This window comes from Mauremys mutica, chromosome 10 (assembly GCF_020497125.1).
Source record: "Mauremys mutica isolate MM-2020 ecotype Southern chromosome 10, ASM2049712v1, whole genome shotgun sequence".
Classification (NCBI taxonomy): Eukaryota; Metazoa; Chordata; order Testudines; family Geoemydidae; genus Mauremys; species Mauremys mutica.
Genome location: NC_059081.1, coordinates 30,678,388 through 30,692,818, shown reverse-complemented (window position 1 = coordinate 30,692,818; position 14,431 = coordinate 30,678,388). Strand labels below are relative to the sequence as shown.

General features: G+C 40.6%; 1 protein-coding gene across 8 annotated transcripts in view; it reads left to right on the top strand.

Annotated features, from left to right (window-relative positions):
• CCDC148 (coiled-coil domain containing 148) overlaps nucleotides 1-14,431 on the top strand; it is a 128,084-nt gene that overhangs the window by 41,629 nt on the left and 72,024 nt on the right. For all 8 annotated transcript variants that reach the window (XM_044978567.1, XM_044978573.1, XM_044978565.1 and 5 more), the window contains 2 exons: nucleotides 10,188-10,326; nucleotides 13,149-13,355. In XM_044978567.1, coding sequence (XP_044834502.1) covers nucleotides 10,188-10,326; nucleotides 13,149-13,355 — 346 coding nt within the window. The remainder of the gene's footprint in view (nucleotides 1-10,187; nucleotides 10,327-13,148; nucleotides 13,356-14,431) is intronic.

The following is a 14,431-nucleotide window of genomic DNA, read 5'->3' as shown; positions in this document are numbered from 1 at the left end:
ATTTCTTTTCAGGGACCCATGTTGTGAACTTCGAGCCAAGAAGTCCTCTCCTTTCTCCACATAAGAACCATAGACACAGTTCCTGCCCAACACAGAGGGAAGGGGCTCTAGTCCGGGTACTTTCTGGTTCCCCAGAAAAAGGATGGATGGAGGCCCATCTTGGATCTCAAATTGTTGAATGCTTTCTTCAAAACTGATGATCAGAATGGTAATTATCACAGCTATAATTCCATCTCTAGATCCAAGAGACTACTTCGTGGCCCTCTATCTACAAAATGTGTATATATTCATATCACAAAGCATCTGTCTCACGAGATTTTATATTGTGGTTGGCACTTTCAGTATTGAGTGCTCCCTTTCAGAATATCTGCCACCATCAGGGTCTTTATGAAGATTCTGGAGATAGTGGCCACTCAGTTACATTAGTCAGGAATAATGATCTTCCCTTACTTCAGTGATTGGCTCCTCAAGGGCTGCTTTACAATGAAATTATTTCCATGGTAAGGGAAGCTATTGTATTAAAAAGTAGCATGCTTTTTGGTGTGTGTAGTTTTTTGTTTTGTTTTTTTTAAATGGTTATAGGTAGCACATTTAGGTGTTCTTGGTGGAGATGATAAAAAGGGATTTTATCAGGAAACCTAATCTAATATGGATATATTTTAGCATCTTGGGTCGTAGAAGCTCATTTGTCTGTTTTGCCAAAACTACCCTGACATTCCTGACTGTATAAAAATTGCTTAATTTTGTTTTTATCATTCAGGTGAGTATATCTTGAACACATAAACTTCTCTGTTGCAGACTAGCTGAGTTACTGCTGCTTCTTCGAGTGATTGTTCATGTGTATTCCACAATAGGTGTGCATGCTCGCCGCATGCACTGGTGCCGGAAGTTTTCCCCTAGCAGTACCCATAGAGGAGTACCCTAATGACTCCTGGAGTGGTGCCTCCATGGCACAGTATAAGGGGAGCTGCGTGCTCCCCGCACCCTCAGTTCCTTCTTGCCGCCAGTGAAAGTGCTTCAGAACTGGCGCACTTTCTGTAGCTCGTCCCCAAAACTGCTTGTTCATTCGGCGTACGGTACCTTTAGTTAGTTAGTTCAGCTAGAGCGCCCAGGCTGGGGCATGCCCTTGCTCCAGGTTTTAAGTTGCGCAACACTTGTAGGCGATCTATGCCAGTGAGTGATCTGCACACAGACTGTTTACACTGTTTGGGGGAACTCATCTCAGCGATCGCTGCAAGATTTGCAAGTTGTTTAAGCCTTGGACCAAGAGAGAGAGGGACATTAGGCTCCGGGCTATTTTGATGGAGTCGGCGCTGACCCTGGCTTCAGCGCACCACTCCGAGTTGTCACCAGGCACCATGGTATTGATGCACAGCAACCCTTTGGCGCCATTGACTAGTCGGCACCGCTCCCCATCCTCAGGGCATTCCAAGAAGGCTAGGAAGAGGCCTTCTTCGCCACGGCACCAGAATAAAGCCGGGATAGAAGCTAGACCCATGTTGGGCAGTCCTCGATCCCCACCGGCTTCTAGGCCTCTGCAGAGTAGCACAGCCCATTTGGAGCAGGCCTCCCCAGATGTCTGGAGGCCCTGCAGGCGGACCAGGATGTTATGTCCATGCCAGTACCAGGAGCACCGCCGCTATTGGCCCCACACTTCAGATGCAAGCCGCCACTGGGATCTCTGCAGTCACCCCCGGCTCGGTACCAGTCTCAGTCAAGGGAACGTTCCTGACGCCATTTGCTGCCCAGTGACCGTTCAGGGCAAGATCCATATGGATCGCCCTCGATGCCCACTAGGTTGTTTGGTTGGGTTCCGTGTGACTGAGACTCTTGGCACTGCTCCACCTTGAGGAGCGAACACTGATGGGACGAGGCACACAACACCAAAGGTCCTCATCTTGGAGGGGCTATCGCATCCAGTCACGGCACGAACGTCAATGTCGTTCCCATTCGTCGTCCCGCTCCAGGACCCCACCCCAGTGGGGGCTCGCTCGGTGGCCGGAGCCTCAGAAGGACCATCAGCCTCCCTTTCTTAGACCTCTGAGGAGGGAGTCGGTGAGACATACATCCTCGGCACCATGCCTGGAGACCGACCAGGTGGTGGACCCTCTGGTGCCAGTAGGGACACAAAGTACCACGCCACCCTCCTCACCCTCCCTGGATGAGGTGATTACAGCCCCTCCTCCCTCCGTCCCGCAGGAGGACTTTAGGGCCCACCAAGAACTCTTAAAAAGGGTGGCATCAAGTCTCCATCTCCAAGCAGAGGAGATGGAGGAGCCCTCGGACTCTGTTTAATGTACTGTCCTTCTTGGTACTGGGCAGGGTGGCCTTGCATCTCCATGAAGGGGTGGCGAAAATTTCAAATGCCCGTGGCAAACCCTGGCCTCATTGGCCCCCATCTCTAAGAGAGTGGAAAGCAAGTATTTTGTACCCGCTAAGTGGCATGAATACTTATACAACTACCCTGGTCCTAACTCCCTGGTGGTCGAGTCAGTCAACCACAGGGAACAGCAGGACCAACCAGCTTCTACTCCGAAAAATAAAGATTCAAGGAGGCTGGACTGATTTGGAAGAAAAATGTATTTGTCTTTGAGCTTCCAGTTACGGGTGGTGAACCACCAGGCTCTCCAGGGCCGGTGTGAGTTCAATCTGTGGGGCTCCCTGCCCAAGTTCGAGGACTCTCTTCATGAAGGAGTTCAAAGCGCTGGTGGAGGAGGGCACAGCGGCTGCCAGGGCAACCCTGCAGGCAGCTTCGGACGCAGCGAACACAGCTGCGTGGTCCATGGCCTCCACAGTGTCCATGAGAAGGTGTCATGGCTCCTGCTTTCTGGGCTGTCCAACGAGGCGCAGACCTCCCGACATGCTAGTCTCCTGCAACACAGACCTAGGTCTGAACCCTTCCCCCCTCAAAGCTGCAGGCTTTAACTGAAAACCACTCAGCAGGTTACCTAGCTCCAGCACCCAGACACCCAGCTCCCAGTGGGATCCAAACCCCAAATAAATCAATTTTACTCTGTATAAAACTTATACAGGGTAAACTCATAAATTGTCCACCCTCTATAACACTGATAGAGAGAGATGCACAGCTGTTTGCTCCTCCGGGTATTAATTACTTACTCTGGGTTTGTTAATAAACAAAAGTGATTTTTATTAAGTATAAAAGTATTAAGTATAAAAGCACCCCTCGAAGAATACCAGTTATGGAAAAGGTAACTCTTTTTTCAGGATTTCTTCTAGAAAACAGTGGAGTCATCAAATCAATATTTTTCAGTGTATTAGAATTTCTGGTGTTTGTTTTAGGTCCTTGCATAACATTAAACATAATATTAATTATCCTCATCAAACATGCTTAGTCTACTGAGGACTGTTGCACCAGCTCGACCGGCCACGGTTGAGGGCATCATACTAATATTGTATATACATAATTAGTAGTAAACATACTGTTTAGCTTTTAGTTTTATCTTCCAAGTACTGGTGGGAAGGGAGCAATCTGCATAATCATGGTTTGTTTGAAAGATGTATTGAAATATAAATCCATTAAATTCAATGAGGGGGCAAAAATGGACTTGAGGTCAGTAATATCTGTTCATGGCACACTTGTTTTGAGATGCACATTTGTACATTATACTATCATTTCATGTGTATCTGACTTACATTTTAATGTTGACACTAAATCTGCACCTAATTAATACTGTCACACAATATATGTGTTAGAATTTTATTACATTATATGCACTTTATGTGAAGCAAGATGTATTACTTTCTAGTATTTTGATTAAAAAATCCCTTAACTCTTGGCACTTCCTCTGTTAGGGAAGCATTAGACTTTATTTAGTGTGGGTGATCTTTAAATGCAAATATATCAAAGTTGTCATAACAGATTTTTTTTATGAAAATGTTTTTCATCTCTAATAGAGTGTAGGAAAACTAAACAGCCATCTGTCACGTTGCATGCTATTTTTTTAAAATTCTATTTGGAATATTTTTATTCTTATTAATGCTTCTCCGTATGACACTTAAGTAATAAGTAACATTATATACAAATATTTTGCTCTTAATTCCCTCTTGCCTTGCACCTTATGTAGTCAATCACATCTTCAAAAAGCAGATATAAAATGCTACCAAGCAGAAATCTCACTTACCCTAATGGTGGTGTTTTTAATATCAGTTTTGTATTCACTTGTCAGAAGTGTTAATTGCTACGCAAGGTGCAAGGCAAAAAAGAACAAGCCCTTTCATTTGTATTTTCAAGGGGTGCTTTATCTTGCCTTCAAGGGTCACTTTACAGTTCTGATAAGCAAGTGGCAACAGATCTGCATATATGTTGTCCTTTCCTCATTCTAATGAATTGTAGATTAAGCTTCCCTTGTTAAAGTGAGAGTATGGTACTTACCTTAAGGTATTCTCTTACCTTAAGGCCCCTTTACATTGCCAGATTGATGTAAAGTGGTCCTAATGTAAATGAAAATCAGGGGAAAAAATCAACTGTTGCTTTTTTCCCCTTTAATTTTGCAGTTTTAACTTAGTGGGGTTTGGTTTTGTTTGTTTTAACAAAAAAACTCTATATAATCACAAATGCATATCGCTCCAAATATCTCTGGAATGCCGTGCAGATGCTTTTAACAGCACAGAACACAACGATTTTGAGAAAGGAAATAAATGAAAAATGTATGCCTGTTAAATACATTCTGATCACTTTTAAAATATGTAAATATTTAAAATATTTTGACAATGACAAAGGGTGACAACTCAATAGAGACGAAAGAACTCAAAGTTAAGGCTGACATTTTTATCTCTTAAGCTATGATACTCTGTTTTAGACTCTTGTTAAATCTTAGCATTTCAATTTTCTGACATCTGTGCATGGTGGTCACTATACTGGGTCAGTTGTTGCCTAAATGCATAAAATAGCTGTGATGACCTCATAAAGAGAAATGTAAAAATAAGCTATAAATGACTAGCTTCTTGCTCACTGCCACAGGAGGAAGGCTGGGTGCAAAGAAAAAAGTGGAACATAAAATGCACGAAAAAGCAAAACCAACAGAGGCACCGGAGATATCTTTCATGTTCCATACCACTGATTCAGAGAGGAGTGATAGGTCAAAGGTCCGTGTTCTGAGAGATAATCAGAGACCCAGTGGAGTAAGACCTATGCATAAATTGATATGGGTTGAGCTACACTGGATAACATTGCCTGTTGAGCAGCTACTGTGCAACAACAGCTACAAGCATGGTGCAAACCAGAAAGCATGTACCAAAAGTGGCCAGGCCCAGGGACTAGCAATGAATGCTTGTCATAGCTCCACTAACCACTGCAGTGTGGTCTGATGCTGAGTGGATTGATTTTAAATCACTGATTTTCATTATTTAAATCGGCTGACAGGATACCTTGATTTAAATAATCAATTTTAGTCTTGTTTTGCATTTGTACTTTAGTTATTTCCCTAAAGAGAGGTTGATTCTCATTCAGTGGTAATCATTAGTGCTTTGAACAGAACAAAAAATAGCACAATAACATTATTGTAAGAGGCTGTAAGATTTTGCTTGAAATGCTCCATTCTGTCTGCTGGTATTGATCTTCCTGGGAAAGGATTAAGTCAGTTCTACTGCCTAAGTGAGGCAGGTTACTCATTTATCATGCCCAGAAATAAGGAGGGTGGGACTGACTAAGCTTTATTTTCAGATTAAAACTGGGTTGAAATGTTTTGGATGAGCATAGCAATTATGTTAAGGAGCAGAACGATTATTTGTGAGGCGACTGGTGCCCTTGCACTTGTCATGTCACGGTTCTTTATGTTGAAGTGACTGAGAGTCACTCCAGGGAGAAGCTGAGTAATCTTGAATGAGGAACCCTATGAGGAGCCAAGCTTTGGGGAAGGTGTGAGGTGACCTTGGTTACATTATTGCTTCCTTTATTAAAGCCAAATCACTGGAAGAGGTGATAGTGTATATGGAATATACTTGTAAAGGAGGCTAGGAAAGATGTCTTTGTAACCTAGTGGTGAATGTATGGTAGGAGTTCCCTCTGTGCTCATCCACAGAGGATATGAGTTGTTACAGCCCCTTGCTACAGAACCTTGGCTCTTTAGCTCAAGCTGTAGTAGCTTATATTTTAGCTCTGGAGATCTCTGGTTTAGTCTCCAGTGTGTTGGCCAAGAGGGTGGCTGACATACCTTCTCACAACTACATATCCAAAAGTGGTGATCAACAATAAATAACCCAAGTATGAGTGAGTATACATGGATAGTCAGTCAGTGAATGTATAAAATGAAGGTACGGTAGATCAGTGCTTCTCAAATGTTTTAATGCTGCAGATCACTTTGTAAGAGAAAATCATCTCAAACTACCACTACATTCCAGGCTCATCATTCCTACTTCTTGATTCTCAAAATATTTCATTCTACAGATGTCAACAAGGTCCCCAGCCCACTGGTTGTTCATGGACCAGAGCTTAAAATTGCGGGGGGAGGGGAGAGATTGTGTGTTTTTTTTTTTTTTTTTTAAAGCATCACATTCCATCAGTTGCACATAATACACCATAAATAGGGCACAGTGTCATCTATGCATTACCCATCAGTGCCAAACATAGCTGACCATTGTGCAGACAGCAGCAATCTATGTGTGACAGCAGTGGATTGCTAACTAGAAAACATTACCCATGCACAAAGGGAAAGCTGTGTGCAGGCTAAGAATGAGCAGTTGGTCATGGCTTCATTGACCAGGAAATGTGGTGAAGGCTTACATGGCAAAAAAAAAATAAATTGTACTCTTTTTTGAAGTAATTGCACAGAGTAAGAACCAACTCATAGAAAGTAGATTTAGCACACGATAAACTGGGTGCACTAAGGGTGGTTAAGCACTGGAATAAATTGCCTATGGAGGTTGTGGAATCTCCGTCATTGGAGATTTGATCATCTAGATAATACTTGTCCTGCCATGAGTGCAGGGAACTGGACTAGATGACCTCTCGAGGTCCCTTCCATGATCCAATGAAATTAGTACCAGGCTCATGTTAAACTAGTTTAGGTTTTTTTTAGGTCTCTCACCACTGTAATGTTTGACTACCTCATAATATTAAAAATATGTCACATAATCTCAAGAAAGCCAAACTGTCCATCTGTCTCCTTTAATCCATTTTCTTATAGCAATATGTCTGATGGATTATTCCTTCTGTAATGAGTGCTGTTACAGTTTGGTTGTTTAAATAGGTGGGTCTTGCAGCATAAGCTGAAAAAAGATCAGTGCTCATTCAGCCTAATGTTTTGCACAAGTTTGTTCCATAATTTTGGGCCTCTGACTGCACATAATTCCTCTGCCATTCAAATAGTTAATCTCAGCTGAAAACTGGGCTGAAATGTTCTGGATGAGCATAGCAATTATGTTAAGGAGAAGAAAGAGATGATTTGTGAGGTAACTGGTCTCCTTGCACTTTTCTTATGTCATAGTTCTTTGTGTTGGAGTGACAGTGAATGCACACCATCTATAAAAATCAGACGTACTCCTAAACCATTCAGTACAATAGTGTGTATAGTCACTGTTAACATGCAAGATAACAGATTTGGCTTCACATTCAGCCATGTGATCTGCAAAACTTCCATAAACAGTAACCAATCATCCCTATAGGTCTAATTTCTGTGCAACTGGGTAGTGGGAGGTAAATTGCTTAGCATCTTGCAAGATCAAAGCCCCTTCAGCTGCCTGGGTTCAGCTGTAATCAGTGCTCAAGTACTTTTTTTTTTTTTTTTTTCCCCTAAAGTGCAGAATGTGCTTCCAGTAGTACTGGAACAGCATTCTGCCTCCCAAAAGAAAGTGTTTGAATTGTGTTCCAGCATGACTCAAGCCACACATTGCATACAGGCATGAAGAGACTAACGGTGACTAAGTTGGTGTGCTGAGACTGCTATCAATACTTTATTTTTTTTATTGTTTTTATTACTGTAGTATCCAGGTGCCCTAGTCATGGGCCAGAACCTCATTGTGCCAGATGCTGTACAAACACAGAACAAAAAAACAGTACTTACAAGGCATCCGTGTTCCACATATTTTCTACTGAGTCACATTGGTGCCCCTACTCACCAAAAGGGGGAAAACTTTATATGAACAATGATGATAGTTTGAGTCATAATAGGCTTATGCTACATTTTGCACATATTAATCCAGAGTTTGGGTAAACCACACACCTTTTTGGCAATTCACACCTTTGTATCTGCATAATTGCTTTCATGTGTCACCTCTCTCCCCCCTTCTTTCTTTTTTTATTTAAATTAGAATCTGTCTGCTAGCTTCACACCATATGTTCATTTCATACTCAGTTAAATTTTACCTACTGGGGCTAGATATGAACTCAGGCATTCTTCCTTGGAAATCAAGCAATAAACATGTAGGGCCCGTTTATATATTTAAAAAAAAAATGTATTCTTCACCAGTGGAAACTTCCTGAGCCACCTTGACTAAGTGAATGAAAATAAAATATTGTTACAACACTTTTATTATAGAGGATATAATGGTCAGAAGTGACATTTTTTAACCAATTATATTTCACTTGGGATCTTTAACACAATGTCATTTCTTAAGTACTTTCACATATGTTAGCACTATATCTTGTCTCTCTCTCAATCTTTCTTTCTTTCTTTCTCTCTGTAATGGCCTGAAGGGACCCCTTTGGGTCAGCACTACCCCATTCCAGGAACAATACCTATGGAATAGAAAAATATCCTTACCGAGAAAAGGGCTTAAGGGAAGCAGTTTAGGGTTTGGGAAAATCAATACAACCATCACTGTTTCCGGAGCTGAGGCCAGAGTTCCAGGAACAAAGTAGTGTTGCCTCCTGGCTAGGTTTTCCCAAGATCAGCCCTTTTTTGAGAAAACTGTCCTGAGAAATCTGTAAGGGTGCTCAGTGCACACTGCCAACTGTCCAGATTTATGGGCTCAGGATCATCCTAGATGTCCTGTGGATTTTTTGCACCTCAGAGGTGGCAACCCTAAAGCAAGGAGGGCTGGAACTTCCATCTCTTTGTAGTGGGGTGTAGAACTATAAGCTGGTTCTTATAGTTCTAGCCATTGTCTTGCTCTTTCATGAGGCCAAGTGAACCCAGCAGGCTGGAAATTGTGGTCTCCAGGACAGCCAGAAGTGTAGTTCAGGGTTCTGGTGAAGCCTGTTGAGGAATGGCTCCAGCTATACAGGAACCGCCTTCCAGCAGCTAGGGAGAGACGTGGAAGGAAATAGGAGTGCTGATTGCTCTCCTCAAAGTTTGGGCAAACTACCTTCTGCTGTCTTTATTTTACTTTATGTAAGTGTTTCTTTTTTATAAGCTTGAGGTTGGGAAGGGGCTGAACTCATTAAAGAAGGACTAGGACAAAGTCCAGGACAAAAAAAAGTGATTTTTGTTTTTTTTCCTCTTTTCCTCAAGAACAATTCACAAGCATGGATTTCTTATGTCTTGTTTGTCCTAGCACACCTTTTTCATTTTCTCTATAAATCCAGTCATATCTGACCTGTGTATGGGCACCATTTTTGTATCCTCTGTGCACCTGTACAGGGGCTAAGGATAATCTGACCTTGAATGAAGACTTGATTACTCTGTCATCCAATTTAAAAGGTTGTAAATTTCTATGTCCCTCTTATTCTCTGTACCCTGGTCATGCCGTTTTGGCCAAGGAAGTTTATAAAAGCTATTTAAATATGGCCTTAAGCCATACTCAGATACTATAAGATCATCTCATTGGTGCACAGACATATTAATGAATGCCATAGAACAACCTAGATAGATATGAGCTCCTTCCTTCTTTACCCCAGATTTTCCATCTTTTGTAAAATATTAGATTATTGTAATTACTTTAAGAAAAGCGATATACAGTAGTTCTATACTCTTTTACTATAAAGCCAAGTTAAGAAAAAAACTGTTCATTTTTATAAAGACATGATAAATAGCCATGTTTAGAAATGCCATTTACTGTAGTTAAGACAATTTATATATCTGTTCCCTGACCCTGCAATGAGTTCAATGAAGGAAGACCCCAGTATCAATTCAGAACTCCTTTGATGTTAACAGGACTCTACTCAGGTGCAGGGGTATGCTCACTCAGAGCTCATTGCAGGGGCAGGCCTTAAAGAAAGAAATCAAATGCAAATTATATTATTTTCATATCTAATCCATTTAAAATTTGTTGGATTTGATTGCTTACAGGAACGTAGGCTGGAGTGAAGATGATCACTGGGTTTATCAGACTGTTATAAATCAGTATCCAAGTGACCTTCAGAGCAGAAGAACTCTGTACTTGGATATGCTACAGAGACATCTGCCTCACAAATCTAGGCATGATCTGGTCAGTGCCACTTCATATGCTAGAAAGTTCCCTTTAAAAAAATTGATTAAAAAAAGTACTAGACTAATACACTTTTATTACCAAAGCTTAGGAGAAAAAAATTTATATTTTGAAATGAATTCAGCTTATAGTGGTTAAGAGACAGGTTTCATGTTTATAAATACAGTCAAGACTGAGTATCCCAGTTCATGCTTAGTTTGCTCAGTTACCTTTAAGAGAATTCTGAAAATTTATCACCTCTCCAAAACAAGAACTGTGGCACTTTTCTAATTGTATCTACTCTTCTGGACAACCAACCACAACAAATCCAGCTTGCTAGGATAGTTTGTGCTTATAAGTGTTTACGTGTACATCATACTATCCTTGCACTCTGCCTCCCTATTCTCCTCTTATGAGCAGACACAGTATTGTTACACTCTGGGACCGATCATTCTAACTATTCCAAAGCATACAGTTGAGGGAAAAGGGGGGGAAGGTTACCCCGAACTCTTAAAGAGTATATTTTACTAAAAGAGATGCTACCAAAAGTGCCTTCAGTAAGCATAATGCCTTACAAACAGATTTCAGGGGGATGGGGGGAGTTTGCACTCTATCGTTGTTCATGGAATCCTGTAAATCTTTTCAGGGCAGAGTGGAAAAAAATGTACAAAAAGTGAGCATCTTTTTTTCTCTGGATGCTCTTTTGCGGCAAAAAGGGATGATGGTCAATCCTTCTAGGAGAATTTATTGTGAATTTAAATACTTCTCCTGCTCCCAGGAACTGAGCTGGAAGATGCAATGAGAGAGCATGGGCCTTGTCACATATATAAAAATAAAATGTGCAGGTCTAGTTTTAGGCCTTCGATCCTTGAAAGGGTCCATTTTTAAAAATCCAAAACTATTGGATTATATTCCAGTTTTGATCCATTATTCTCTTAAACAACTATATGTCACATTCTAAATATAGAAATGTTACAACAATACTAAAACTAATTCTGAAAATAGTTACATAATATTAGCATAACTTAACTGGGTTTGTTTAATTCTGCATTAGTGATTGGCAGCATATTTTAGAAGCTTGTATATTTGTTTCTTTTTTGAATGTTTGTCAGGTGTGAAATTAGCATATATTAGGCTTTATGAAACAAGTAAAATGCTAACAGTTGGATATTAGATGGAAAGTATTTTTTAAAAGTGCTTCATACTGGGAAAGTCTTTGAATAATGAACTAAAATCATGGATTTTAACATATGGGATATTTCAGATACATAAATATTTTTTAAGAAATTGTTGAATGTTTTCCTTTTTCCTCCTAAGAGGAGTTGCCTCTCTTGGTACTTTGCATCTACTTTAAGATGGGCATGCTTGTCAAATATTGTGGATAAATGCAAGGGGCAATTGTAGCATTATTATTTACATGATAGTGTCTAGAAATCCAGAGATTTGGGGCCCTGTTGTGCTAGGAATGGAACATAAACAGAATAAGAGACAGTCCCTGTCCTGAAAATGACTATTAGTCTTCCTCACACTATCATGCCTTATTATGATAGTAGTCCTGTTGATTTCAATGGATTTTTGTGGAGTAAGGCCCTGATCCTGTTCCCATTGAAGCCTCAAGCCTTGAATAGATGAGGCAAATGAAGAGTGGGTGAAAGGAAGTAATGAAAGGTTTTTCTCTAACTATTTCTATCTCCTAGAACTAGAAGGGACCTTGAAAGGTCATTGAGTCCAGCCCCCTGCCTTCACTAGCAGGACCAAGTGCTGATTTTTGCCCCCGATCCCTCAGTGCCCCTCTCAAGGATTGAACTCACAACCCTGGGTTTAAATAGGCCAATGCTCAAACCACTGAGCTATCCCTCCCCAGTACAGCTCCTGGACTCTTTGAGAAGATTAAAGACTCCTCTCTTTTTTTGACTTACATTGTTGAAAGAACCAAAATGTATTCCTAGTATTTTATGGATTGGGCTAAAACATGTTGAAACTAATGGTTGTAACAACCACCCTTCCTTTGGGATAAATGTAAGAATGAGTTAAGCTCCTTTATGGAACCAAATAGCTGAAACAGCAGCTTCCACCCAAAACAAAGGCACATATGGGCAAAGGGGTTTTGCTGGTATTATTTATGAAGGGTGTGTGTGGGTGTGTGAGAGAGAGTGAGAAAGACGGGCATAAAGACCAGAGAAGGAGGGGAAAGCCAAGGGTACAGCCTGAACAAGTGCTGGGAGCATAGCCCTGAGGAAAGCCTAAAGAAAGACCTTTTGGTTGCATGCTCATAGTTCCATGCCTTTTTCAGCAGCAAAGAAACTATCTCCTATTTGTTTGATTCCTTCTGTGTTCAGAGAAACAGAACTTCATACATTTTTGTAAATAAATGGGATTGCATCAAAGTTACCTGGCTCCATCATCAATTTCCCCTCCTAACCAAAACAATCTATAGGATCCTTAATTTTGGACAACTGCAGGGGTCAAAGAAGGGTAAAAGTAGATTTCACATTAGAAAAAATAGTGAGGTAAATTAAATTCTCTTTTATGCTACATTATTGCAACTCAGTGGAGCTATAGTACCATAAAGGAGAACATAAATTTGTCACTAAGGGTCTGATCTTGCAAGGTGTTGAGTACCTCCTGTGAAGTGAACTCAAATCCTGTTGAAGTTAGGAAAATTGAGAGTGCTGAGCACCTCACAGAAGACTCTCAGCACCTACCAAAATCAGAACCTACATTTTTAGTTCCCTGGGAATATTGTTAATTTACTTCAAACTTACAAGTCATTAAAATTAATGTCCAGAATTATTTATTCTTTTATATATGGTTTTAAATCTTTTTGAAATTTTACTTTTTAGGTTGCTCATGAAAAGGCTTGGGACCAGTATCATTTTGCTAGGAATCAACATAAAGCTTTGATTCTAAACTGGGCTCAGGCTAGAAAAACCTTTTTACTGAAAGCAGTAATGACTATTGCTGAAGCCTGCGCTGCTCATGAGACAGAAGTGATGTTGGCTAATAATAGAAGAAAGCAACAGGAAATCTGTGCTGATCTGAAAGGAAAGGTAGGCTCAATTACAAGACCACACATAAATATATTGGTAATTGTATCCTGGTGGATTCAAACTTAACTCAAGCAAAAATCTTGCATAACCCATAGGATTAGGAGAAAAAATCCTAATGGAGACTGGTTGTCATTCTTGTTTTTACTAGTCTGATTTAATCCTTCCGGGCAGCCTTTTATTACAAGAAAAGTATATACCCGTACATGAGTGAAGAAGACTGATCTTTTGGCAGAGATCTGTATGTTTTTATCCCTCTATTCTCTTGTGCAACTTGAACTGCAAATGATGAGGTTACTCCATTTTATACCAGAGCTCCTGTTTGACTTCTTTAGATTTCATGCATGCTTGAATAGCTTTACAAAAATATTTTCTTATGCTAATAGAGGTTATTTAAAAATACACGCTGAGCACCTTAGTTAGTATAAATCAGAGCAGCTCATTGAAGTCAATGGTGCTATGCTCTCTAATGCCAGCTATGGATCTGGCCTATCAAGAATAGGCATGTATGAATAATAACCTTGACATGAGAAAAGCTAAAAGTTTTCATACCAGAACTTCACCTTACTTTCCGAAGTGTCCTTTTTCCACTGGTGCTGGACTTCATTGTTATAACTCTCTCTAAAGCTGTATCTACACTAGCAATGTGAGTCCTTTAATAAGATCGAGAGAAGGTTAGATAAAGTGATTAGACACAAGAGACTAAAAGTGGGGACAGTTGAGAGCAAAGGGGTTAGGGTTAGAGGGAAAACCTGGAATAACATCAGTGTAGTGAGAAACAACATGCTCATTGGACCAAGCACCCAGAGACAGGTGAGGCCATGCAGGAAGCCCTTGCCCTTGGACCCACCACACTGCTTTTACATGTTAAGGTCAGCTCTACTTTGGTGGATGGGCACAGAGAAGAAAATGGAGAATTGGGGAAGGCCAAAAGTAGAAAAAGAAACAAAATAAAAAATTGACACGTGCTAAGCATCACTGTGCTTGTATGATCACCTGTCTTCCCCTGCTTTCTCTTTTCTAGTGTGAATAATAAATAATGGAAGAAAGTAGAACTAGACAAAAAATGGAAAACATTT